Source organism: Ichthyophthirius multifiliis (assembly GCF_000220395.1).
Source record: "Ichthyophthirius multifiliis unplaced genomic scaffold scaff_1120509251251, whole genome shotgun sequence".
Taxonomy (NCBI): Eukaryota; Ciliophora; class Oligohymenophorea; order Hymenostomatida; genus Ichthyophthirius; species Ichthyophthirius multifiliis.
Window position 1 is genome coordinate 72,214 of NW_004086056.1, and position 27,071 is coordinate 99,284.

Below are 27,071 nucleotides of genomic sequence, written 5' to 3' on the forward strand. Positions count from 1 at the left end.
AAGAGAAGCATCTTCAAGAAAATAAATATAATAGCGTGTAAGAGAATTTGCTAGAGATGCAGCTTTATCCATAGGTTCAGTAGAAGAGCGCTCAAATAGTTCAATTTAATAACCAAGACATTTGTAGAGTGAAGAAAGACTTAATATAGAAGAAAAAGGTCTTATATCTCCTGAAGTTGGATTAGTAGGAAATCATATAGATATTTAAGTGGATTAAGATACTGGGTTTAGTGATTAATTAGGGCTATAAAAAATAGAAGAAATGAAATAAAAATTCGAATAAATTATGGAATATTAAGAAGATATTAAAAGTTTAAATGTAACAGAAGAGTTAAATGAAATTAGTATTAGTGAAAGAAATCTATAGCCAATATTAAAAGCAACAAAAGTAAGAAAAGAAAAGAAAATGGATAAAGCTGAAAAAAAGGCAGTTTCATTTATAATGGAAGACTTTAATTTAAACAAAGAAAATCTTACTAAAGTAATGGATAATAAAATCGAAAGTTTTTTCTATTTACAAAATTAAGAAACTACTGCTACTTTTAATGCTTTTAATGTTACCCCAGTTGTATAAGATTCAAGTGAATTTTTAAAAGAATTATTTTCTTTAAATGATGTCGTAATATGTGATTTTGAAAAAATGAATCAAGATTTTGATAATTAAGAGTTTCTTTTGGGAATAGAAGGAACCCTTAAAAAAATCGGAAAAGAAAAAATTGAAGCTGAAGAAGATGGTATTTTTCCTGAATTTGGAGAAGATGATTTTTACCTTTAAATTTAATCAGAACGCAAAAAAAAAGATTAAGAAGAAGACTTTCTTCCTTTTTAAAAAAATGAAGAAGAAGTTGTACCCATTAAGGATAAAACTCTTAATGAAGAAGAAAATAAACAATTTCTTAAATATGAAAAATTTTTTGTTTCTCTGTTGAATTTTTGTTAAAAAGAAGTTCGAAGTTTTAAGGATATTTATGGTAACTTTAAATCTTATATGAATTAAGCTGAACTTTTTTATGATTTATTAATCTTAAAAAAATTAGGAAAAATAAAAATAAATTAATCTGATTTACTTAATTATAGTCAGCTAAATATTTAAGTTTTATGATTTATTTGTTAAAAAATAATATATTAATCATTATATTTTGTATTATTAATTTATAAAATATTTGTATATTTTATTAAAATATACATAATTTTTTTTTTTAAATCATCTCTAATTTTTTTTAAAAAAAGTTAATTAAATACTGTCTATAATTATAATAAAAAAAATGGAAATATAATTAAATCCTTTAACAAAATTGCATTAAGAACATAATATAAGAGATCATTTTCATTTTGTATCAAAGAAAATAACAATAAATGAATTAGATTCGTTTCTTCCATATTATAAATGTGATGAAATTGGTCATGAAGAATTGATTCTTGACCAAGTTTGTATTGATGATATTTGTTAGCATAAAGGATTAACATGTCCTCGCTGTGTAAATATAAAACATGGAAACCATATTTCAAAAATTATAAATTTGAATACATTTATAAGCGATTTGATATATTCTTAATCTGAGAAGAAATCTATATTGAATAAAGAATTTGATAAAAGTAAGAACTATAAGGATTTATTAATGAATATAAGCAAAGAATTCGTAGAAGATATAATAGAGCATTTTTCATTATTTATTAGTTAAATCTATAAATATTTTAATGTTTTTTTAAATGAATATGAAGATCTTATTATCCGTTCAGATGTAATAATCGATAAAATATTACATAGACAGCATATAAGAAGAGATTTATTCGGAAAATACATAAAAAATATAATCGAGAATATAGGAAATAAAGAGAAAAGTGAATTTCTTTTAAAAGATTATGAAAAAGCATTTGAAAAAATAAAAGATTTTTAAGAAAATATAATACATGCTACAAAATAAACAAAAGATTTTCTTAAAGAAAATTTGAGTTCTTTAACAAAAAAAATGGATTTGAAAACTTTAGGGACAGGAATAAATTATATTGATTTTGACATGGGAACTTTAGCTTTACAAAGGAAATTTAAAAACTAATATTAAAATAAATTGGAAGGAATTTTTTAAAATTTTGAAAATATAAATGGAAATGAATAAAATATTTTGAAAGAAAATATTCAAAATAAATACTAAGGTAGTGGTGGTATTAAATCACTTTTAGACCAAGCAGAAGATTTAAAACCAAATTTATTTATTATGAATAATAATAATTCTTAAGTAAAGATAAAAAATAAAAAGTTCATAGATTCTGTAGATTCTTTAATGTAAAATCAAATGCCTTCTTTTAAAAAGTCTCTTAATCAAATAGTCAAATAAGAAGATTTATATCCTTCATATGTTGATTATGCAAGAAAAAAATGTATTTTAGGACGAACTTTTAAAACTATATAAAATGCACAAATATTAAAAGTCAATACAATAAAAACATCTTAAGTTAACATTTCCTGTATTTGTGTTATATCTTAGGATTTAGTTGCTGTAGCTGGAAAATTTTCACCTTTTATAGAATTTTATAGGCTTTCTGATAAATAAATAATAACTAAAATAGATACATTATAGCATTAAGGTATAAAATGTATGATTTTAATGAGAAAGGAGCAAGATGAAATTGGATAATGGTAGCCAATTTTAGTAATAGGAACTTACAGTGAAGAAGATAATATAATAAGCTATAAAATAGATATTTTGAAGAAATATGAAGGCAAAGAGAGCATTAATATAAGTGTAAAAACTTACAAGAAATTCGAGAAGTTGAGAAAAGCTGCTGTTTCATATTTAGCTCAACTTTATTTAAATTAATTTTTTATTGCGGGTTTTTCTTCTGGTTGCATTAGCATCTATAGTGTAGAAAACTCAATAGCTTTGAATAATGTAAATAATTTATTTGATTAGCCAATTCATAATATATATGTTGTTGAAGAAGGTAAATTCTTTATTACAGCTACTTTAGATAAAATTAGATTTCATACTATTAATTTACTTACTCATGAAAGAATTGAATAAGATATTTCAACATTCTATATAGGTTTTTTATATTTATTTATGATATTTTTGTATTTATATATTTAGGATCAAACTCTATGAACTGTATTTTACCAACTAATGCTTTTAATTAAGAAGGAAGTTATTTGAATTTTTAACATATTATTTGTGGTGATTTTAAATTTGAAGATATGGAATAGTACAAAGAAGGTTGCATAAGGATTCTTAGAGGTGGATAAAAATCAATAAGAATGTGCGAAGAGTAAGTTGTTTCAGTACTGAATGGAGGCTAAAATAATGCTATTAAAGATATAGTTATTATTGAGCCTAGAGTTAAGTAAAGGATGGCTCTTTTACTTGTTTTTGGATATTAACATAGAATAAAGCTTTTTGAGTTAAAAAGCCAGTTTGGAGAAACTTTAAAATTATGGGAAAAAAATGTCGATGATTTTATTAATAATGTTGGAAAACATGTGATTAAAGCTAAACTTTTATGTGAAAGTGTGGAAGTTGCTAACATTAAATGGGCGGATGTAAATTAAAAAGTTCAAATTTTATCTGCTTTTGAGAATTCATTTACGGGAAAAATTCAAATTAGATTTGCTGTTGTTAATCATTAATCAAAATGTGATGTCGATATTTTTGAATTAGAAATGGAAGTTGGATATTCTTGAATAAATATATTCTTATTTATCTATTTCTATTTTTCTATTTAAAAAAAGTTTATAAGATTTATATTCTAATTAGTTTAATATATATTTTTCTATTTAACTTATTAATAAATAAAACACTCATTTGGTGGTATAAAAATAAAGAATTTTTTATCAATTAAAAAAAAAAAAATTACTAAAAAAGACAAACATTTAAAGTTTATTTATTTATTATAATTAAATTAAAATTGAGATTAATTTGTAGATATTTTATAAAAATAAAACTTTAAAAAAATTATTCATACATAAAATTAATAAATAAATACATTATTTAAATAAATGATATAAATGATTAAAACTAAAAAAATAAAATATAAATATATTCTATAAATAAAAAAAATTAAAAAATATATAAATAATATTAAATATGTAAATAGTTATTTTAATTAAAAAAAATTAAAATATTTTCTTTTACTTTAAATAGATATGTAAAATATAATAAATTATATATTTTTATTTTATAATAAAATATAATAATTGTATAACAAATATACAAAAGAATTTTTCGTTGAAAAATAGAAATTCAAAATTAATTCACAAATTTAATAAAAAAAAAAATGATTAATAACTAATTAAAAAGTTTTAAAGAATAAGTATTATAAATAAAAATAAAATAAATATATATATAAAAAATAAGTAAACTTAAAAATATAATATAAAAAACAAATAAATAAAAAAATAATGTTATAAAAAAAATATATGATATTTTAAAAAATAAATAATATTAATTTATAAAATAAAAATATATAAATTTATTTAAAAAAAATAAAATAAAAGTAAAAATGATATAATAAATAATAAAGATATATACAAAAAAATAAAATAATAATATAAATATTAGTAATAATAATATAATAATAATAATAATAATAATAATAATAATAATAAAATTAATATTTATATTTTATAAAAATAATAATAAATAAATTTATTATTATATATTATAAAAATAATATAAATGATAATAATTATAATAAATATAATTTTTTAAAAAAAGATTTTATACAAAATTAAAATACATACTTTAAAAAATTATTTTCAAATTTTCTACATTTTAATATATTTTATTTAATTGTAAAATAATATAAATATAATTTTTTTAAATATACTATATATAAATTTTAAAATATTATACATATTTTTAATTAAAATATTTTAGTAATTTGTTTATGTTCTTAAACAAAAATTACTATTTTTTATAAATATTAAAATATTTTTAAAACTATTATAACTTGGATTTATATATATATATTTAAATACAAATTTTTATTATAAATTTACATATTATTAAATTATTATTCTAAAATATAACTATTAATAAAAAAATTTTTTTTTCACTTTTAATATTTATTTGTTTATATTTTAAGATATTATTTATATTAAATTATTTTAAATTTAAAAATAATTTTTTTGAATTTATAATATTTATAAAATAATTTAAGCTGGAATTATATAAAATTTATTTTCATATGATTCTATATTATTATAAAAATTAAATTATATGAGATTAAATTTTTAACTTTAATATAATTATTTTTTGAATAAATGATATCTTTAAATTATTTTATAAATATAAAACAAAGTTATAAAATTTAATTTTAATGTATACATGATTAAAAGAAATAAAGTTTTATTAAATAATAAATTTTAAAAAATAATATTATATTATTAATAATATAATTAAAAATTTAATATTTTAAAAGTAAAATTAATATTTAATAGTATATTATTACAATTTAATAATTTTATAATATTAAAGATAAATTGAGAAAATTCATTTTTAAGAATAGATAAAAATTATTAATAAATGAATTGAAAAAAAATATAATTATAAGTAATTACAAATAAATATTAAAAATCTTAAAAGAATAAATGATTTTGAAAAATAAATATATAAAATATAATTTAATATTAATTATATAATGTATACATAACAATTGTATATATTTGAATTTTGTTTTATTTTCTTTAAAATTAAAATTAAAATATTACATATATTATAATTCTAATTAAAAAAATAGTAATAATAAAAAATATTATTATAATGATTTCAATTATATATTATAAAAAAATTTTAAATAAAATTTTATAAAAATAAATTTATAAAAATAAATATAATATTATATTACATATAAATATATATATATATAAATATAAATTTATTATATTATTATAATTAAATTTTAATATATTTATTATATAATTTTATTAATATATGTTAAAAAAAAATATTTAAATTATAAATTATTTAAAAAGTTAAAAATACTATATAATTTTTTTTTTTTAACTATTACTTTAATAATTTATTATTTAACTATGATTTTCCTATAATTATTATGAGCTTTTAATCATACTTTTGATTAATTTAATATAATTATGGCATCATAAATAAAAATATTTACTTATTCTCTTTTTTATTTTATAATTTTCAAAATTACAAAAAGATTATACAAAATTTTTTAATATTGAATGATACTTTTTAATTATTACTTTATACGAATTAGTATTATTATTATTTATGTTTTATTCATAATTCATTTATAGAATATTATATAATTTTTTTAATATACTAACAAAATCTTCTTTTATTAAATAAAATATCCTTTATTTTTAATTATATAATATATTTTAATATAACTTATTGTTTTTATATAATATCTAATTATATATAAATATTATTTTTACATCTATTTTTAAAAATCATTTTTTTTTATAATATAAAAAATAATGAATAGAAAATCATAATATAAAAATAATTCCTATTATGGTCTACAAGATTAAGATGTTGAAGATTTTTTGGAAATTTTTGAAATTTTAGATTTAGATAGAAAAAATAGAATTTAACCTTAAATATTAATAGGTTAAAAACAAAAAAAATAATAAAATATTTAGTATATAACTTAGACAGAAATACTCCAAGACAGTAATTTTCATTTTAAAAATTAAATAATGAATGAAATATTTATTGATTTATGTGATTTACAATAAAAGGATAATTCAGATGGAATAACTAAAGAATAATTTTTGAACGCTATATCATAAAAAATAAAAGAAAAATAAACTAAAAACGGAGTTGATAAAATATTTAATTTATTTGATGTTTGTAAGGAAAATAGATTAAATAAAGAAAGCCTTTAAAAAATAGCAACTGAAATTGGGGAAGATTTAAATGATGCTGAATTAAGTGATTTAATCGAAAGAATCTCGTTAGATGGTAAACACATTTTAAGGGAAGATCTATATAATGCATTAACTAAAAACAATTATTGAAAAAAAACTAAAATTATTATATTTTTATTTAAATTCTTTAAATTTAATGTTTCAATAAATGTTAAATTTTAATATTTTAAAACATTTATAATAATTAAACTATTTTAAATAAGTTTATATATATTAATAAATTTAATTTTTAATAATTTAATTTAAATGCTTCTTTGTTGTATTTTTATTTAATATTTTATTCATTAATTTTATATTTATTAATACTAAGTATTTGCTTATTCTATTATTATTTCTAATATGATACCTAATTTTGTATTATTTAACTAGTAATTATAAACCTTTCTTTAATATATTTTTAAAAAAATCAATGATATATAATTTATATAATAGCAATATAATATAATATAATTATTTTAATTTATTATTAAATTGATATTTTATAGTATAACTTATTAAAATTAACATTTTTCAAAAATATTAAATTCATTATAATTATTATATAATAATAATTTTTTTAAATTTGTTATATATTTTATTTTAAAAAGTTATATTTTAATAAATAAAACCAAAATATTAATTATTTTAAAATTAAAAAACCTATTATTTACTATATTATATTCTCTCATTAAAATTGTTATTATAAATTCATATAATAAAAATCTTATTATTATAGAAATCTAATTTCCACATTTATATTTTATTGATCCATTATTTTTAAACTAAATATCTATTCAATTTTGAGAATTATTGAATTTTTCTTTAAATTTAACTTCCTGTTAAACTTAAACTTTTCTGAATTTGTTTTTGAATAAATATTTTACATAAATTGATAATTTACTGATTAATAATTTAATTAATATTTGTATTATATTATTTTACAGTTTTTAGTTTACAAAATGTTTATCTGAGTTATAATGTTATTTTATATTCGTATAAAAAAGATTTTAGCATCGTCAAGGCATAAATTTATAACAATTTAATCTTTTACTTCATTCTATTTATTATTATTTATTGCTGATTTAAACTTGATTATTTATCTTTTTGTAAATAATTTAATAAAAAACAAGAAATTAAATCAAAAAATATAAAAAATAAATAGTAAATTTAATAATTTAAAATTAATGTTTTTTAGCTATATTTATTATTATTTGATTATAAATTTTTTATTAGTTATGAAAAAAAATTAGAAAATTAATGGTATTACAACTCTGAAGTTATTGTGAAAAGCAATACAATAAAATTTTAGAAAGTTTTTTTTTATTTTATTATTTTAAATAATTTATTTTAATTTTTATGTTCTTGAAAATTTTCTTTTAAAAAATATATTGTAGAATAGCAAAGTATTTTTTAAAAATAATTATTATAGTAAAAAATAAATTATTGATAATAAATAACTTTTTTCTTAAATGTTTTTGATATTTACAATAAATTGAAAATTTAAAACTGTTATTTATCTTCAAGTTTATGTAACTATATTTATATTTAGTAATTAAAAAGCTGACATTATTAAAATAAATATATATTTAATTTAAATTAAAAATAAATAACCTAATTTAGATTTATTTATATAATAAGTTCAATAATAAATTATTTTATATATTTGATAAGTTAAGTTTTTTTAATAGTTTTTTAAAATGTTCTTTAGTAAAAATTATTAAAATTAAAGTATTATTTATCTAAAAGTTAAATGTACTTATACACGCTTTAATATATATATATATATATATATATATATATAATTATATATATTATTCATAAAATATATATAAAATATTGTATATGATTATTTAATATTTAGTTTTTTTAAAAAAATTTAAATTCTTATAAAGATTTATGCTTGTTATCTATTTAATCTAATCGAAACATTTATAATTGTATATATTTGCATTTAATATTATTAAAAAATCAAAATAATTAATTTTTTTAAATTTATTAAAAGATCAATAAAAATGGTTGTTATATTTAATCAGCATATATTAAATAGTATGTAATTATAAATCAAATATATTTTTTAATGGTATTTTTAGTAGTATTTTAAAGTTTAAATATATGTATATTTTAAAAAACGTAATATAAATTTGAATACATCATATTATATAAAAAAAAGATGAACATATAAGTATGCAATTCATATATACTTAATATTAATTTATTATTTAAAAAAATAAATATTATATATATACAAGAAATAATTATTTATAATATCATAAATTAGACACAAATTAATATAAAAATAAACATTTTATAAAAATAAATATAAAGAAAAATATATTATAAACCAAATGGCAGGTGTATTAAGAGCAAAAGATAATCCTGTAGTATTTTTTGATATAACAATAGGTTTTATAAAATATTAGAGCTTATAACAAAAATTAAAAAAAAAAAAAAAGGTGGTCATAAAGCAGGAAGAATAAAAATGGAATTATTTAAAGATGTATGCCCTAAAACAGCAGAGAACTTTAGATAAATGTGTACTGGGGAATTTAAAAGATTTGATTAACCAGCAGGGTATAAAAATTGTACTTTTCATAGGATAATAAAAGATTTTATGATTTAAGGAGGAGATTTTTTAAAAGTATAATACATTTTTATATTTAGTTATAAGATAATATAAAATATATAAATAATTTCTAGAATGACGGTACAGGAAGTATAAGCATATATGGTGAAAAATTTGACGATGAAAATTTCATCTTAAAGCATGATGATATTGGATTGTTATCAATGGTATAAATTTACACCTTTTTTTATTTCACACTTTTTTTTTTATTTTTTTAACAACAATAAAAAGGCTAACTCAGGAAAAAATACAAATGGAAGTCAATTTTTTATTACATGTTCAAAATGCGAATGGCTTGATGATAAACATGTTGTGTTTGGAAAAGTTATTGATTAAGCAAGTTTATAAGTTGTACGTAAGATAGAAAATACTCCTACAATTGGAAAAAGCAATAAACCTAAAGTTCCTGTTGTAATTGAAGAATGTGGTGAACTATGAAAACAAAACAAAAAATAATTAAAGAAATGTTAATATTTAAATATATTAATTATATATTTTAATTTTTTACAAATTTTATTTATTAAGTTTTAATTTTATTTTATATCCAACAAAAAAATATTTTATTTACTTTTAAAAATTTTTGATAAAATAAATAATTATTTTCTAATTAAAAAAAAATCGTTTCAACTTAATAAATTTAATTTTTATTATATTTATTAAGATATAAAAATGAAAAATTTTATTTAAAATAAAAACCTAGAAATAGAAATATAAACATAAGATAATAGTCATTTGAATTCAAAATTAATATAGTCTTAAGATACCTATAATTTATAAAAACAAATGGACAAATCTATTTTCTACGACTAAATTAATAAAATATAGAATGATATTGGTAAAAATAAATTTATATATAAGAAATATTTTTTATTTTAATTATTTAAAATAAAATTAGATAAAAATGATACCTATTTATAATATGATATTGACTAAATTTAAATATAAGAATACTTCTTAAACAAATTAAAAGATTTGACTCAAAAAGTATAAAAATACATAATATTATTATTAATTAAAAAAAAAAAAAAGTTAGATTCTTTAAAGTAGGAATATTTTAAAAAAGATTAATAATTGTTTTTTTATGAAACAGAGATATCAAAACAAAAAGGTTTAAAAAATAATTTATAATTAAAATTTTGAATTAATAATAATTTAGAAATACAATTAGAAAACGAAAAACAAAAACAATCCATATTAAGTATGGAAAAAATATTAAACTAGTAATAAGAGATTATAAGAAGGGATGAATAAGAAATATATAATTTAAAAGAAGAAATAAATGAAAAAAGCAGATTAAATATTTAAAAAGATAAATTTATTTAAGAACTAAAAAAAGAAAATAATTTAATATAGCCTTTGTAAATAGAAATGGAAGAAACACTAAAGAAATGTCAACTTTAAATGTAAGATAATAAGTAAACTCATAATGAACAAATAAAAGTATTATCACATAATTTGGAAAAACTTTAATAATAAAACAATTAGCTTAAATGTGAATTAGAGTTAAATAAAAGAAATTCTTTTTAAATAAATGACTTACAAAACTAATTAAATGAATTAAAAAATATTAATTAATAATTAACAGATAATCTAGAAAAAGAAAAGGAAAATGTAAACTTTTTTATCATATTTTCCTTTTTATTTATTATTTATTTTTTATTAGAACTTTAAATTTTAGAAAAATATATCTGATTTATAATATTAAATATAAGAAAATAAAATAAATTTTGAGATAAATTTAAAATTATAAATTGATAAAAATTAATATTATTTAAATGAAAATCAAGATTTGAAGGATTATAATGACAGCTTATTGAAAAAACTTGATTAAAATTAATAAAATAGAAGAGATATTGATAAAAAAATACATTCTTTAGAAAATTAAATTTAAGTTTTGGAAGAAGAAAATTAAATTTATAAAATAAGAAATACAGAATATGAGCAAAAAAATACTAAAATAAATGAATTAAATAAAATTTTATAATAGGACTTGAATGATTGTATTTAAAATGTCAAAATAAAGTAAAATGAAAATTAAACTTTAGAATTAAAAATAAATGAATTAAAACAAATAATATTTTAACAATAATAAGAATCAGATTTAATTTAATAATCATTAAATAAATAAAGTAAAGTTGATAATAGAAAGAATGATTTAAGATTACACATAGAATAAGTAAGATATTTTTTTAAAAAAAAGTAAATATAATATATATAAATATAGATAAAATAAGAATTGACAAATATTAGAATTTAAGAAGTATAAAAATTAGATTAATGCTTTAGTACATTTCATTTAAATGCTATGAATTTTTGAAAAAATAATTTAAATTCAAATTTAAATTTAAATTTAAATTAATATTGATAAAAAAAAAAAAAAACATATCAAATATTTTTTATTAATTAATTAAAAAATATATTAAATAAATAGCAAAATTAATAAATTAATAACTAAGAAATTATAAATTAAGAAAAAATGTCTGTTTTTTATAAATCAATTCTCTTTTCCCACATAATATATTCATTATTATATTCTGACTTTCGTTTTTTATAGATATATTTTACTCTTATAATATTGCATGTATCTATTCATTTTTTACTTCCAACAAATAAGTAATGTAATTCAAATCGAAGAAAAATAAATCAAGCCACATGGAATGAACCATAAGAAGGCTTAATATACGCAAAATTAGAAATTGATTGTACAAAGGTTTTAGAGTTAATTTAAAAAAAATAATAAGAAAATAATTAAATTAAAATTACAATAACTCATTTCGGTATTAAAGCTGCTGCATAGCTTTTAGATTCTTCTAGGCATATTATTAACGGAAAATTTATTTTTGGCAAATTCTTTCCTTTTCCAACAATTGATATTACTTGCTTAGTTGATATTAATGCTTAAGTAAAAAGAAAAATGCATTTTTTTAAATAAATTAAATTAAATTATAAAATAAAAGGATCTTTCTGCACTCTCATTAAGAAACGTAGATAAGAAAGGAGTTCTTGCAATATAAAATGAAGTAAATGAAAAATCTAAAGATATAAAAAATAATAAAGGGGGGAAAATACATTAAAAATAAACAAGAATAGTCAGTTTCTTACCTCCTTTATTAATTTCTTTAGCAGCTGATATACTTAAATTTATCCTCTATTATCTTAATATCGATTTTCCTTTATTTAGTTTTTAAAAAAATCATTTTGGAGGCGCTCATGTAACTTCAGTAGGATCAATCGGTATTGATGATGCTTTCGTACCTTATGTTAATAGCACAAATGTACCTATGTTAATAGCTTTAGGAAGAGTTAAAGAAAAACCTATTGTAAAGAATGGGAAAATAGAAATAGCTCCAATTATAACTTGTAATTTTACAATTGATCATAGATTTATGGACGGAAGCTAAGCAAAAAGTGGATAAAATGCCTTCAAAGATGTATTTGAACGACCTGAATTATATATTTGATATCACGAAATTCTATTATAATTTTTAAGATAATTTGATTAATTTTTAGCAAATATTTTAATTAAAAAGCTTTTTATGTTGCCGCTTTTTATTAATATTTTTTCTTTTTATAAATTTGTTATAATAATTATTGATTTAAAATATTATTAATTTTTTTGTGTTTTAATTCATTTGTAAATAATAAAATTAAATAAAATATAATAAATGAAGCAAGTTTTAAAATAATAAACTTGTCAGCTTCAAATACTAAATAATATTAAAAAATTAAAAATTACCATATATATATATATATAAATAAATATTTAGTTTTTATTAATGAGTGATTAGAAATTAGAATCTGACTGACCACAGCATTATAAAAATAACAGATTCTGAATCAGTTATTTACAGAAGTTTTTAAGAAAAAAAAAAAATTATATTTGATAATTACAATTTATGTTTTCAGTTTATATAGTCATTCTTATATCACAAAATTTGACATTTAATAAATCTTTATTTATTTAATCTAATTCTAGTTTTATATTTTTATATTTAATTTTATTCTTTTTTAATATATTTTTTACAAATATAAAAAAATTGATTGAAGATTTTAAATTTCTTTAATAATTTAAAATTTTTAATTTTAAAAAGAACTTATTAATAATATCATTATTAAAATATTTACATTTATTAATTATTTTAAAAGTGTAGAAATATTATATTTATTAAAAGGCTTTAAATTAAAAAAAATTCTATAATTTTTTTTAAAAAACTTTATATATTAATTTTTTAAATTTTATAAAAAATATATAAAATAATCAGTCTATAATATATATGTTTTTTAAAAAATATAAATATTATTTTTTCTAACATTTTTTTTTATTATTCTATAATAAATATAACCTCATTTATATTATTAATTCATTAATTAATTGAAATTTTTTTTAAAAAAAAATACTGAAAAATCAAAAAAACATCCGAACAAGTAATAATATAAAATTTTATGTTTACATGTTTTATTTAAAATAACTTAAAAATTTTATTTAATAAATAAATGTATATATTTTTTTAGAAATATAAATATACTTATTTTAGTATTATTTATAATCTAATTATTTCATAAATTAGAGATTTTTTATATATTTTTATTTTTTATAATATATTATATATTAGTCTAACAATATTTAAAATACAAAAATATTATGCCGTTTTACCAATTAATATATTAATATCACTATTATGAGCATTTTTATTCTGAATATAATTTTATAACAATATTTAACGATATTGTATATTTAACATACTATTTAATTTCAATTAATAAAGAAATAAATTTAGTATTTAAGTTTATTATTTAATTAACGTGAAATAAAACCTGAAATAACATGATATTATTAAAATTAGAATTTTATTTTTTATACAAAAATATCATAGTCAATTAATAAAATAATAATAAGAGAGAGAATACAAAACTAATTGCAAATAGTTGTTTGGAATTATAACTATTTAGTAGTTAAATTAACTTATGAATTGAATGCTTATAGAGGTAAATACTATAATTTTCATATTATTATGATACTTGTGTTATTGAAATTATTTGCTTAGTAAAATATCTACACTTTTAAATAAAGATACTCTTATATTAAGTTATTTTCATAAAAAAATATCAGTAAAACAAAAAAGGTAATAAGTAATAATTAAGGTCCGATAGTACGCATTTAATAAATTTATTTTGTTCTATATATCTGATTTCTTTATTTCTAAATTTTCATATTTATTATATTTAATTATTACCTTAATATTGACTTTATACTTTTTCTATAAATTTGTATGAATATGATAGCTTTTAATTACAATATAAGCATATTTTAGTAATCAATTTTTTTATAAAAATTTAGAAAATATATAATATATTTAATTTTTTATAGTATTATATAGGCAATTAAATTAAATTTTTAATCATATAATATATATTTTGCATTATAAAAAATCAGTATAGAAAATTAAAAATGTTCGTGTGAAAATTAATATTATGATATTTTCCTCATATTATTAATTAAGTTTAAAATTTATTAATATAAAAATAATATTAATTAACTGAGAAAATATAAACCAAAAAAATTATTATATTCTTAATTAGTATTAAATATTTAATATTTTGTAAACCGTTAACAAACATTTAAAAATTCTGGACCGTGAATTCATATATTTTTAAAAAGGTTAATAATAATAATCTTTTAAAAAATGGAACAGTTCTTGCTATTTCTGAGAATGCAAACTGAGTGTGTCCAGATATAACCATTTCCTATCATTATTACGTAATTTATAATACTTTTAAAATTAATATTACTACTTATAAATAAATGAATTTTATATTTGTACAAACAATTCGAAAAAAATTTTCAGTGAGAAATTTGAAAATAGATGTAACTCGAATATAAACTTTAATTTTATTATTGATAATAGATGTATTGAGGTTGTTGCTTAAATAAAATAAAGACAAAATATTTTAAATAATATTTAATTTGTATATTTATTTTTAAATGTATTTTTTTTAAATAATTTGAAAAAATAATATAATTAAAAAATTTATTTTTGTATAAAAATAAAAATTACATTTAAAAAAATGTTAAATAATTATTTTAATGATAATAAAAAAAAATATAAAGGATTACCATAATAAAAAAAAAAGTAAAATTGAGATTATGTAAGCATATTAAATAAAATAAAATCCAATGTAAATAAATAATTATTATGAATTAGATGAAATGATAATAAATTACATAAATTAAAATAAGAATTAATAATTTCCTTAATCAAATTTGTTAACAATAATGTAAAAAAATCCAATAAATGTATTATAAAGAAATGCAACAACTGATAAAATACTAAAATAATAAACTAACATATAAAACATATAAAGTGCTAAAGAAACAAATTATGTAAGTGGATATAATAATATTTTAAGTAATCTATCATGTGAGAACAATAATAGTATTTCAAAAGAAAACAATATTAATAATACTTCTACAAATATTGAAAGCTAAAATACAACTCAGAATAAACTTCATATTTAAAAACAAAGGAAATTATATCAATCTATAAGACCATAAACTGCTTTAACAAAAAACAATATATAAATTTCAAGTACAATTAAGAAAAATATTAACCAAAATATTATAATAAATGAAGATAGTAATAATTAAAACTATAAAGATTATTGTGAAAACTTAATTAAGGATTGTGAACATATTGTTAATAAAATTCAAAAGGAAAAAAACAGTATTAAAAGATTTTCTTAAGCTACTTAATAAAAACTAAATATTACAAAATTTAAATATTAAAGGCCTAAAAGTGTAAAAAAAATAGAATCATCTTCATAAAACTCTTCAAGTATTTAAAGAAAAAAATAGAAAAATGATTAAAACGAAGAAGAAGATGAAGAAGAAAATGATGGAAACTACAATTTGCATTTAATTGCAAATAATTTGCTTTAAAAGAAATTAACTTAGGAAATAAATACTCCGTATTTTTATTAATAGTAATAATAAGAAATTCATTATCAAAAAAAATAAATAAGTTAAAAAAGTATTATAAAACCATCTCCATATGTATAATATTAAAATAAAGTAATAACTGAATAAAGCAAAAAAACAATTCCTATTCTTATGCCAAATAATTTAATAACACCAAATATAGAACAAAACAATCCAATTTTTTTAAAAAAATCACATTTAGGAATTTCAAAAAGGCCAATAACAGCTATTACATCTAATGTGAAAATAGTAGGAGAAAAAATAGATATGGATAGATATGAAATCAAAGAAAATATAGGAAAAGGTAGTTATGCAATTGTAAAATTAGCAAGGGATACATTAACAGATAAAAAAGTCGCTATAAAAATATATGATAAATACAAACTTTTAGATCCATAAAAACTAAACAATGTAAAAAGAGAAATAACAATACTAAAAAAATTAGATCATGTAAATATTATTAAGTTAAACCAAATTATAGATACTAGATTAACTGTAAATCTTGTAATGGAATATATATCTTAATTATCTCTAAGATAGTTTATGAAAAATTAATAAGGTAAAATTCTTGATGAAAAAATTGCAAAAATGGTATTCAAATAAATAGTTTTTGCTGTCTAATATTGTCATGACTTTGAAGTTATACATAGAGACATTAAACTTGAAAACGTTATGCTTGATTCTTCAAATTATTAAATTAAACTTATTGATTTTGGATTTGCTATTCGAGTATAACCAGATAAAAAACTGAATATATTTTGTGGTACTCCTAGTTATATGTCTCCTGAAATTACTAGAAAAAAAGAATATTATGGAAAACCGGCTGATATATGGAGTTTAGGTATACTCTAATACATACTTGTATGTGGAAGGTTCCCATTTAAAGGTAAGGATGATAATTAATTATTCAAAAAAATTCAATAAGGTGAATATAGCTTCCCTAATTTTGTAAGTAGCTCTGCTATATCTCTAATTAATAGATTACTCAGACAAAATCCTTTAGAAAGACCAACTGCGAAAGAGGTTATATATTTATTATTATTTAAAAAATATTTTATTAATTTTAATAAAATTTAATAATATTAAAATAATATTTATTTATTTTTAAAAAAAAGATACTATATGATAAATGGTTTAATTGAATGAAAACTATTTATAAAAATGATATTAAGTGAAATATTTATAAATTTAAAGTATAAATTATATTAAAAATTATTATAATAATATTATTATTATTATTATTATTATTATTATTATTATTATTATTATTATTTTTATTATTAATAATATTAAATATTTATTATTTTAAAAATATATATTATATGTTTTATTTTAAATAAAAGTTTTTTTAATTTTATATTTTTTTTTATTTTTTTGTGTAAATAAATATGAGTTTTTTAACTATATTTTTTATTAATTTTATAATAATATTTTTATTTTTTATATAAATATAATGCGTATAATTATTATTATTTTATTATATATTTATATATTTTTAAACAGAATAATAATTAAATATTATTTTTTTATTTATTTATTATTTATTTATATATTAAGAAATATTATTAAAATTAGTTTTTATTATATTCTTATTAATATAATCTATATATTTTTTATAGTATTTTAAAAATCTCAATTTTATATAATATATTATTTTTACATAGAAATATAGAAATTTATTTTTGTTAAAAAAAAAAAATCATTTAAATTATTTTAATAAATATATTATTTTTGGTTACATCTTTATTTATTTATTTTTGATAAATAGTAATATATTTAATTAAAAACATAATATATTTTTTTAAATATATAAATCAAAAAATAAATATTTTTTTTAATTATTTCTGTTATATATTAAATTTTATTTAGATATCTATTTTCATATTTTTGAAATTTCTTGATAATTTATTTAATTCGAAATATAATATTTTTTATCATTCTTTCTTATTCTTTTTTTTTTTATTATATTAAATTTAATAAATTTTTATTAAAAATATTAATAAACTTTTGCAAAATCTATTAGAATTTTTTTATCTTAAAAAAAATTAATTGGTCTTAATAATTTGAGTGTAATATATATATTTTTTAAAAAATTATTAAATAATATTTATTTTTATATAATAATAATTTTTTTTTTTTTTTGTAAAATCAAGATAAAAAATATGAATTAAATAATAGAAGAGTAAAAAAGCTTTGATTAAAGCTTCAACTAATATTTACAGTAATGCTCAATTAATTTCACATCAAACCAATATACATCTAAAAATAGTTTTTCTGAGTCAATATAAATTAGAATGTTGGATTACTGTTCTTATGAATAATTTATTACATAAATATAATTGATTGGATAACCCGAAGATTATTTTAAAAAATAAGAATTATCATAATTAAAATAAAATATATTTTTTATAGAAGTTATAGATGATTAAGGCTAAATATATTAGTAATTTATATATAAAAAATAAAAATATAAAAAGAATTATAATTTTATTATTTAAAATATAAAAAAGGCTTAGAAGAAGATACTAAGACTTTTTATAATTAGACAAATAAGTAAGCTTATATTTTTTGTAAAAAAAAAAATAGTTATAATTATTAAAAAAAAGGTTTAAAAATAAATAAATGAATTAGAAATATATGATTTGTAGCTACCAACCTTTCCTAAATAAGAAAATGAAGCTCCTGCTGAGAACTTATTGATATTTTTCAATTAATATTTTAATTAATATATATTTAAAAATAAAAAATTAACAGAAAGTTATCCAGTAAGGCTTTTTTTAGAAATATCTCGCATTAATCATTATGGTCATTAAAAATATAAAGAATAATTCATGAAAAAGAAAGCCGGAGGAAGAAGTAATGAAAATAGATGTGTTAGATGCGGAGTTTTTTGGGGAAAATGGAATAAAAGATATTTTTGCATCACTTCAGATGGAATATCTATATCTAAAGGTTAAATTTATATTAAAAACATAAATATAAGAATAAATATAAAGATGTTATATAAGAAAAATGTTAAATACGTGAAGTTATTATGTTCGATTATGATTTTTCGGTTGAATATGGTAAATTTTCCACTGGATATAATAGAGGGATTAGTATTAATTCTAGCAATAGGAGATTATTATTAGAAGCTTGTGACTTATTTTCGTTTTTTGATTTTCTTTTTGCATTAAAATAGGCTATGTAACAAAGTCCTTATTTAGGTATTCATAGATTCGCTTCATATTCCCCGGAAAGGGAAAAAAATGACTGCGTAACATATGTTGATGGCGAAGATTATTTCAAGGAATTATATAAATGCTTAAAAAAAGCTGAGAGAGAGATATTTATTACCGATTGGTGGCTTTCTCCTTAATTTTATTTGGTAAGACCTGTAGGAGAAAATGAAAATAACTAAACCAGAATTGATTTAATTTTAAGTCAAAAATCTCGATAAGGTATAAAAATATATATCATAGTTTATAGAGAGCCTAAAATCGCTTTAACAATAAATTCTTAATTTACAAAATATAATTTAATTAATTCATCATCAGCATAAAAAAATAATATTAAAATATTAAGACATCCTAGTACTTTATACCCTTTCATGTGGTCTCACCATGAAAAAATGGTTATTATTGATTAAAAAATAGGATTTATGGGAGGTTTAGATATCTGTTATGGAAGAATGGATAATTCTAATCATTTTTTATATGATTATCATGAAATTAATGGTAAAAATTCCTTTTGGCCAGGTATTTCTCAATTTTTTAATTTTTCGTGTTAAATATAATTAATTAGAATAAAAAAAAATTAAATAATATATATAAAAAACATTATCAAAACTAAATATTTTTCAAGGAATTGATTATTGCAATTCTAGAATGAAAGACTTTCAAGATGTGAAAATTTATAATAAACCTGAAATTGATAAATCAAAAGACCACAGAATGCCATGGTTTTTATTTTTATATATATTTTATTTTTAAATAATATAAAGGCATGACGTCGCCATAAAAGTAAAAGGAAAAGTAGTTACTGATATGACTAGACATTTTATTTAATATTGGAATTTTGCTTAATAAGATTTAGAGTCTTAAAAAGGAAAAGAATAATATTAAATACTTAGAATAAGATAACAAAGTATGAATATGACTGAATAGAAAAATACAAATAAGTTTTTTGATAAAGTAAAAAATAAATGGGAAAAATTCAAGCACAACATACTAAATAGAAATGATAAAGAAGTAAAAAAATAAATATAGTTTTAATAAAAATAGTTTTAATAAAAAATTAAAAGAAAGATTATTTAAGCGAAAATCTTGTTTAATACTAAATAAATAGTAGATATTAATAGCAAAACGCTTTTTAATTGTAAAAGGTAAGTACTTTATATATAGAAAACCTAAAAAAAACTACCATAATAATCTAAATAAATAATACTTGAATGATGAAATTAATTCTTAAGAAATAAAAACAGAAATCCAGGAAGAAATGTTTTTTGATACTGAAAGAAAACCTAAAAGTGATATAATAAAAAATAAAGTTAGAGCTTAGTCTTAATATCCTTCACCAATTAAGATTTCCTTTTAATAAAAATCTTAATAACATTATTAAATTGAAGAGCTTAGAAAGCAAAGTAAAATATAAATAATAATAAAAATATAAAAAATAAAAAAATAGGATCTCATTCGGAATGCATATCATATTAAAATTCTTAATTGGATGAACAATATATAAAAATATTAGAAGAAGCCGTTGAAAATAAAGATGATGACATAAAAAATGGTTTTTATTAATAAAAAAGTTCCTAATAGGAACAAAACATTTTGAACACGTAAACATTAAAATTAAAGAAAAATGTATCTTCATAATCTTCATCATCGTCTAGTGAAGAAGACCAAAATGAAATATTATTAAATAATTTACATAGTAGAAAAGTTTCTAAGGGGACAAATAATTGTTAAATGTTAAGATCTAGCAGTATTTGGTCTTGTGGAATAAAAGATACAGAATGTAGTATCCATATGGCTTATATTCATTTAATTGGACAGGCTCAACATTTTATTTATATTGAAAATTAATTTTTTATAAGTAATTTAGCAGGAGAACCTGTCACAAATAACATTGCTTTGGCTTTGGTTGCTAGAATAAAATAAGCATTTTTAAGAAATGAGAAGTTTAGAGTTTTTGTTGTTCTTCCTTTACTTCCTGGATTTTAAGGAGAAATAGATGGTAGTAACTCCGGAGTTTTAAAAATTTAACTACATTGGGAATATTTAACAATTTGTAGAGGAGGAAATTCTATTTATGAAACTTTATAAAGAGAAGGAATTTCTGATCCTGAAAAATATATTTCTTTTTATGGATTAAGGACACATGCGAAAAAAGAAGGATGTATTCCTGTAACTGAGATTGTATATGTCCATAGTAAGTTAATGATTGTGGATGATAAAAATTTAATCATTGGTTCTGCTAATATTAATGATAGAAGTATGAAAGGATCAAGAGATTCTGAAATTGCAGTTTATTTTTATTTTTTTGTATTTATTTTACATTTTCTTTTCTTAGATGTTTGTTCAAGATTAAGATTTAATTGAAAGTAAAATGAATGGAAAATAATATATGGCAAGTAAAGTTGCGTTTAATTTAAGAATTAAACTCTTCTAAGAGCATTTTGGACTTAGCTTTTAATAATTAATTGATCCTTTAAGTGAAGATATGTTTAATAATATATGTTAGAATTGTAAAGTTCGCATTTATTTTAATTTTATTTTTATTATTATTATTTTATTTTTTAATTTTTTTAGAGAAATACAGAAATATATAGAGAAGTCTTTAGATGTTATCCTGATGATAATATTAAAACTTCTAATGATTTCCAAGATTTTTAAAAGACTAGAAATTTAGATAAATATGATTAATTAAAAAATTAAATTGTAGGATTTGCTGTAGAGTTTCCTAAATAATTTTTATAAGACGAAAATTTGGAGTTAAGAATTTCTTAAAGAGAATATTTCTGTCCTTCAATTAATTTTACATGATATTTTAAACAATTTTAATTATTATATGGATTAAAAATATTTTAATAATATTTATTAAAAAATTTAATTTAAATAAGTTTGTTATTTTTCTTTATATTTGTTTTTACTTAATTATCAAAATATAAAAATTATTTTCAATACAAAAAATCCTAATTGATTAAGACCTATTTTTACATTTTGAAATAATCTTAAATATCCTTAATTATATTTTTAAAAATAAATTTAAAAAATGGTCTTAATCACAACAACAACAACAAAAATATATAAAAAGTAAATAAAAAATATTATATTTAATCAGAATTAAATATAAATTGAATAAAACTTAATTTTAAAGAATTTTCCTTTAGTTTAATATATTTTTTTCAGTTTAATTTTTTTTACTTTTGAATTTTCCTTTTATCTATTTTTTTTATATGTATATTTTCGTAATATATTATTATTTAATCTAAATCTTTTCTTTATTTATTTAATTTTTAATAATTGAGTTTTAGTATTTTTTTTTAATTTAAGATTATTTATCTTCATTGATTAAAACCAACCTTAAATCATTTTATATATGACTAAAATGGTCTTAATTAAAAAATTTTAAAAAAAAAGTTAAAAAAACCTTAATTGAAATTGAAATCTTAAAATTTACTGTAATAATATAAGAATTTATAAATATAATTAGTTTTGAAATGTAAAAACTAAATAAAAAGATGCAAACTTAAATTCTATTAATTAATTTAAATAAATAAAAAAAATTATTTAAAATAATATTTCATAAAGAATATCTATCTCGTATTTTTTTTTTTTTTTTATAGTTTTTTTTTTTTTTTTTTTTTTTTTTAAAAAAAAAAAAATAGGTATATTTAAAAATAATAAATAATAAAATAAAATAATGAACGAAAATCTCATTTAATAAACATATATATTTTACTTTCTTATTAATTTAATACTAAAACTTTATTTGAAAATATTAATTCAGTGTTTTCATATAAAATAGTTATTTTACCTAAATTGAATAAAAAATAGTTTAAAAGTTAAAATAAAAATATACAAAAATAGGCTAAAAAATAATAATAATTTAAAAAATAAAATTATTTCTATAATTATTTATAAAAATAATTTTATTATTTATTGTAAAATAATTTTTTTTTTAAAAAAAAAAAATTAAATTAATAATGTTTTTCAAATATAATAATACTAATACATTCCATTAGTTCCTTATCCACCTTATTTTTCTCTTGGTAATATAGGTAAAGATAATTGATCCCAATTTTTCGATTCAAATGTTTTAGTAAATATGTATGTTGTCAAATTAGTCTAAAGCATACCAGTCATTAATTATTATTCTTTAGCATTTTGACATTTTTCAAAAGATTTTTAGATATACTATTGTAATTAAACTCTTTGCTTTTCACATAATAAATACATAAAATTAAATTCAATTTTCTTGTATCAAATCTATTTTTTTCAAAATTTTAAAAAATATCAGAAGGAATTAGTATATCTTAATCCCATCTAGTTCTTTTGTTAATTTTTTATTCATTCCTAAAGAATATTAAACAATTTTTTTTTTTTTTGATTTTTTTTGATTTACAATACAGTTCTTTTAATTTCTTCTAAAAGTGGATCATAATGGTTATCATTTTGCATTAAATTACCGCCTTTTTATTATAATTAATTTATTATAATTAATTTATAAAAATATATATATATTTTTAAAATAATAATAATATACTTGTCTACTATTAATATGTAAGATTAAAATTTTAATTATTTTATGTTGCAGTATTTTATAATGTGCCTGTCTATATTTATGATACTGCTGCTTATGTCATTTATTGTTTAGTTTATATTTATTATTGTATTGGCTATATTGCAGTAGGAATTGTTGCTAATGCTTGTGGTATATATGCTTATTAGTTATAAGCGCCTGGTTAAGCTTAATAATAATTAAAATAGTTTCCTTGTGCTGTCTATTAATTATATAAATAAGGCTATTATTGCTACTATTAATAATACTATTGTTAATATTATTGCATATATGCTTAATATGCAAGTGGATTAGCTTTTTTAATTAAATATATATAAATATTATTATATATATATATTACTTTATTGAGCTTATTGTAATTGCTACAAATATTTTTAATACTATTAATATTATAATTATTGAGAATTTAAATCTGATTGTATTTTATTCTAATCATCTTATTATTAAATTCTATTTTATAAATTTTTATTTATAAATTAGTTTTGTTTTAACTATTTGTATTATATATTATTTATTTATATATTTTTTATAATCCTGTATTTACTAATCTTATTGAATTTAATTCATTTTTGTATTAAGTCTCCTTTTTTAAATTCTTTTTTACAAATATTATATTAATATTTTAAATATATGTTTTGTTAGTAATTTTTTTATTAAAAATATATCTTAAAATTATTAATTTAATATTAAATAATATATATTTTAATTATATATTGATAATGTCTATATTAATATTATTAAAAATATATATTAATAAGAAATTTTTATAACTTTTGTATTTTATAATATATTACATATTAAATAGTTCTAAAGATATAAATATATATAGTTAACAATTATTTAAGAAAAAAATATTTAAATTTTATTTATTAAAATTATTTTTATATTATAATATATTTATTTTTAAAATAAAATATATTTTGTATTAAGTATATTTATATATGGAACTTTTAATTATTTATTATATTATTAATAAATATTTAATATATAATAAGAAAAATATAATTTATTATTATATTTAAGATAAGAAATAAAATTAATTTATTATTTGAATTCTTCAATTATTTTAAAATACATATTTTTTTAAATTATAAAACTTAAAATATATTATACTAATACAATTATTACATTTTTATATTTTTTTTATTCTTTTTATATTAAGTATCTAGAGATGATTTAAGTAAAATACTTTTTATGTTAGATACATTAAAGTTTATTTAATATTTTTTAATAAAAACTAATTTTTAAAATTAAGATAATCGTATGAATACAATTGAATAGATTGTTTAAGTAAACTAATTAAAATAATATTAAAATTTTTAGGACTCTTTAAATAAATATGGGATTTTATTTTATATAATATTTTTTTTATAATATGAAAAAATAAAATAAAATCAATATAAAATTAAAATATAAAATACAAATATAATTAATTATTTTTAAACACTTAAAATTAAAAAATAAATACATTTTAAATAATATTAGCAGAATAATTTAACGAAATATATATTTATTATCGGTTCATATTGTTTTTTATTTTTAATAACAAAAAAAAGTGAAGAAAAATTCGATAATAGTTTTTTTTTTTTGATTAAGTCTATTAAAAAAAAAAAAAGCAGATAAATTAAAAAAAATAATATAAACAAACAATATATTTATTATATATATTTTAATATTAAATTAAAATAATATGAATATAGAAAAGATTTTCTATTAAAACTTTGGTAAAAATTAAAACTGTCTTAAATCTTTAGAGTTGAACTATAGTAATTGTTTTATTTATTGATTTTTGCTTTTTAAAAAAATAATAATATCTTATACCAAAAACTTGCCTTTCAACAAATAAATATAAGAATTATAAACTAGATTAGTATTATAACACTTCATTTAATAATAAATATTTTATTTTAAGTTTATATATAATAAAACTTACATTATCCCACTATATTAATTCAAACAATTATTCTTCCAAACTTCTACTTAACCTAAATAAATATTGACATCGAATAAAATATATAAAATATTAAAAAAAAATATATAGATATTATATATGAATTTTTATACAATATATTTATATTTAATTAAATTATATAAAATATATTAAATTTTAAAACAAATATTGAGAAAATTATATAATCGATATAAAATCTAATGAAAAACTAATTTTTTAATAAATCTTATATGAAAAATTATAAAATAAAAAATGAAATTGTACTAAATGAATGATAATTTTTTTTAAGTTATCGCTTTTTTGAGCATATATTATTTTAATTAAATTTAAAATTGTATATTTTATTAAAATTTATTGAATATAATATTTTTATTTTATTTATTTTATATATTAAATATACAATAAATTATTAATTATAGTATTTTACATTTTTTTATTTAATAATAATTTTATCAAAATATTAAAAAAAATTATATATTAATTTTCAATTTTAATTTTCATAATTTTTGACAATCTATACTATTATTTTTTTCTGAAAGCATAAATAATTTTTACAATCAAATTTAAAATAATAAAATACAAATAAATTTAAATTCATATAGTAAAAATTTTTTTTTAATATAATATAAAATCAAAATTATATAATACTATTATATAATAAATACATACATTATTAATAATTATATTTTTTTAATATGTAAATAAAAATAATAATTAATTTTAAAAATCTAATTAAAAAATATATTAACTATTATTTTCTTTAATTTTAAAGCATTTTAATTTTTAAATAAAAATTAATTTTTTTTTTATTTTTATTTTTGTTTCTTTTTTAAATTTTATTTTATTTTTAATCAAATATATAAAA

At 16.0% G+C, this 27,071-nt stretch overlaps 5 protein-coding genes across 5 annotated transcripts, besides 36 other annotated features; all 5 read left to right on the forward strand. All coding sequences in view use genetic code 6, as the record gives it.

Annotated features, from left to right (window-relative positions):
* Positions 1–1,265: 1,265 nt before the first annotated feature.
* Positions 1,266–3,676, forward strand: IMG5_169350 (hypothetical protein; the record flags this gene model as incomplete). The annotated part of the gene is made up of 3 exons (XM_004029926.1): positions 1,266–2,154; positions 2,329–3,045; positions 3,090–3,676. 3 exons carry the CDS (start codon positions 1,266–1,268, stop codon positions 3,674–3,676), a joined length of 2,193 nt encoding a protein of 730 aa, XP_004029974.1.
* A 636-nt stretch (positions 3,677–4,312) lies between these two features.
* Positions 4,313–4,410: a microsatellite.
* Positions 4,359–4,391: a microsatellite.
* Positions 4,397–4,480: a microsatellite.
* Positions 4,404–4,467: a microsatellite.
* Positions 4,422–4,487: a microsatellite.
* A 41-nt stretch (positions 4,488–4,528) lies between these two features.
* Positions 4,529–4,600: a microsatellite.
* Positions 4,535–4,696: a microsatellite.
* Positions 4,554–4,672: a microsatellite.
* A 637-nt stretch (positions 4,697–5,333) lies between the features above and the next one.
* Positions 5,334–5,372: a microsatellite.
* A 401-nt stretch (positions 5,373–5,773) lies between these two features.
* Positions 5,774–5,826: a microsatellite.
* Positions 5,789–5,826: a microsatellite.
* A 37-nt stretch (positions 5,827–5,863) lies between these two features.
* Positions 5,864–5,920: a microsatellite.
* A 1,185-nt stretch (positions 5,921–7,105) lies between these two features.
* Positions 7,106–7,136: a microsatellite.
* A 1,449-nt stretch (positions 7,137–8,585) lies between these two features.
* Positions 8,586–8,631: a microsatellite.
* Positions 8,632–8,641: 10 nt separating this feature from the next.
* Positions 8,642–8,683: a microsatellite.
* Positions 8,684–9,153: 470 nt separating this feature from the next.
* Positions 9,154–9,212: a microsatellite.
* IMG5_169360 (peptidyl-prolyl cis-trans isomerase, putative) lies at positions 9,199–9,945 on the forward strand. The gene is made up of 4 exons (XM_004029927.1): positions 9,199–9,274; positions 9,325–9,509; positions 9,569–9,661; positions 9,726–9,945. Exons 1-4 carry the CDS (start codon positions 9,217–9,219, stop codon positions 9,930–9,932), a joined length of 543 nt encoding a protein of 180 aa, XP_004029975.1. The 5' UTR covers positions 9,199–9,216; the 3' UTR covers positions 9,933–9,945.
* Positions 9,946–10,277: 332 nt separating this feature from the next.
* Positions 10,278–13,300, forward strand: IMG5_169370 (hypothetical protein; the record flags this gene model as incomplete). The annotated part of the gene is made up of 6 exons (XM_004029928.1): positions 10,278–10,329; positions 10,390–10,478; positions 10,848–10,909; positions 11,625–11,670; positions 12,452–12,925; positions 13,262–13,300. 6 exons carry the CDS (start codon positions 10,278–10,280, stop codon positions 13,298–13,300), a joined length of 762 nt encoding a protein of 253 aa, XP_004029976.1.
* Positions 11,818–11,851: a microsatellite.
* Positions 12,362–12,395: a microsatellite.
* A 2,164-nt stretch (positions 13,301–15,464) lies between the features above and the next one.
* Positions 15,465–15,494: a microsatellite.
* Positions 15,495–16,737: 1,243 nt separating this feature from the next.
* IMG5_169380 (protein kinase domain protein) lies at positions 16,738–17,612 on the forward strand (the record flags this gene model as incomplete). The annotated part of the gene is made up of 2 exons (XM_004029929.1): positions 16,738–17,493; positions 17,586–17,612. The coding sequence occupies 2 exons, from the start codon at positions 16,738–16,740 to the stop codon at positions 17,610–17,612; spliced, it is 783 nt and encodes a 260-aa protein (XP_004029977.1).
* Positions 17,499–17,582: a microsatellite.
* Positions 17,613–17,681: 69 nt separating the features above from the next.
* Positions 17,682–17,753: a microsatellite.
* Positions 17,731–17,807: a microsatellite.
* A 179-nt stretch (positions 17,808–17,986) lies between these two features.
* Positions 17,987–18,024: a microsatellite.
* Positions 17,996–18,025: a microsatellite.
* Positions 18,026–18,764: 739 nt separating this feature from the next.
* IMG5_169390 (phospholipase d1, putative) lies at positions 18,765–22,496 on the forward strand (the record flags this gene model as incomplete). Its single annotated transcript, XM_004029930.1, has 7 exons — positions 18,765–19,422; positions 19,467–20,207; positions 20,314–20,410; positions 20,453–20,731; positions 21,077–21,977; positions 22,024–22,203; positions 22,263–22,496. The coding sequence occupies 7 exons, from the start codon at positions 18,765–18,767 to the stop codon at positions 22,494–22,496; spliced, it is 3,090 nt and encodes a 1,029-aa protein (XP_004029978.1).
* Positions 20,707–20,744: a microsatellite.
* Positions 21,094–21,134: a microsatellite.
* Positions 22,497–23,279: 783 nt separating the features above from the next.
* Positions 23,280–23,325: a microsatellite.
* Positions 23,326–23,586: 261 nt separating this feature from the next.
* Positions 23,587–23,643: a microsatellite.
* A 505-nt stretch (positions 23,644–24,148) lies between these two features.
* Positions 24,149–24,181: a microsatellite.
* Positions 24,182–24,563: 382 nt separating this feature from the next.
* Positions 24,564–24,594: a microsatellite.
* Positions 24,595–24,755: 161 nt separating this feature from the next.
* Positions 24,756–24,785: a microsatellite.
* Positions 24,786–25,130: 345 nt separating this feature from the next.
* Positions 25,131–25,176: a microsatellite.
* A 34-nt stretch (positions 25,177–25,210) lies between these two features.
* Positions 25,211–25,270: a microsatellite.
* Positions 25,271–25,635: 365 nt separating this feature from the next.
* Positions 25,636–25,684: a microsatellite.
* Positions 25,644–25,684: a microsatellite.
* Positions 25,685–27,000: 1,316 nt separating this feature from the next.
* Positions 27,001–27,058: a microsatellite.
* The last annotated feature ends 13 nt before the right edge of the window (positions 27,059–27,071 follow it).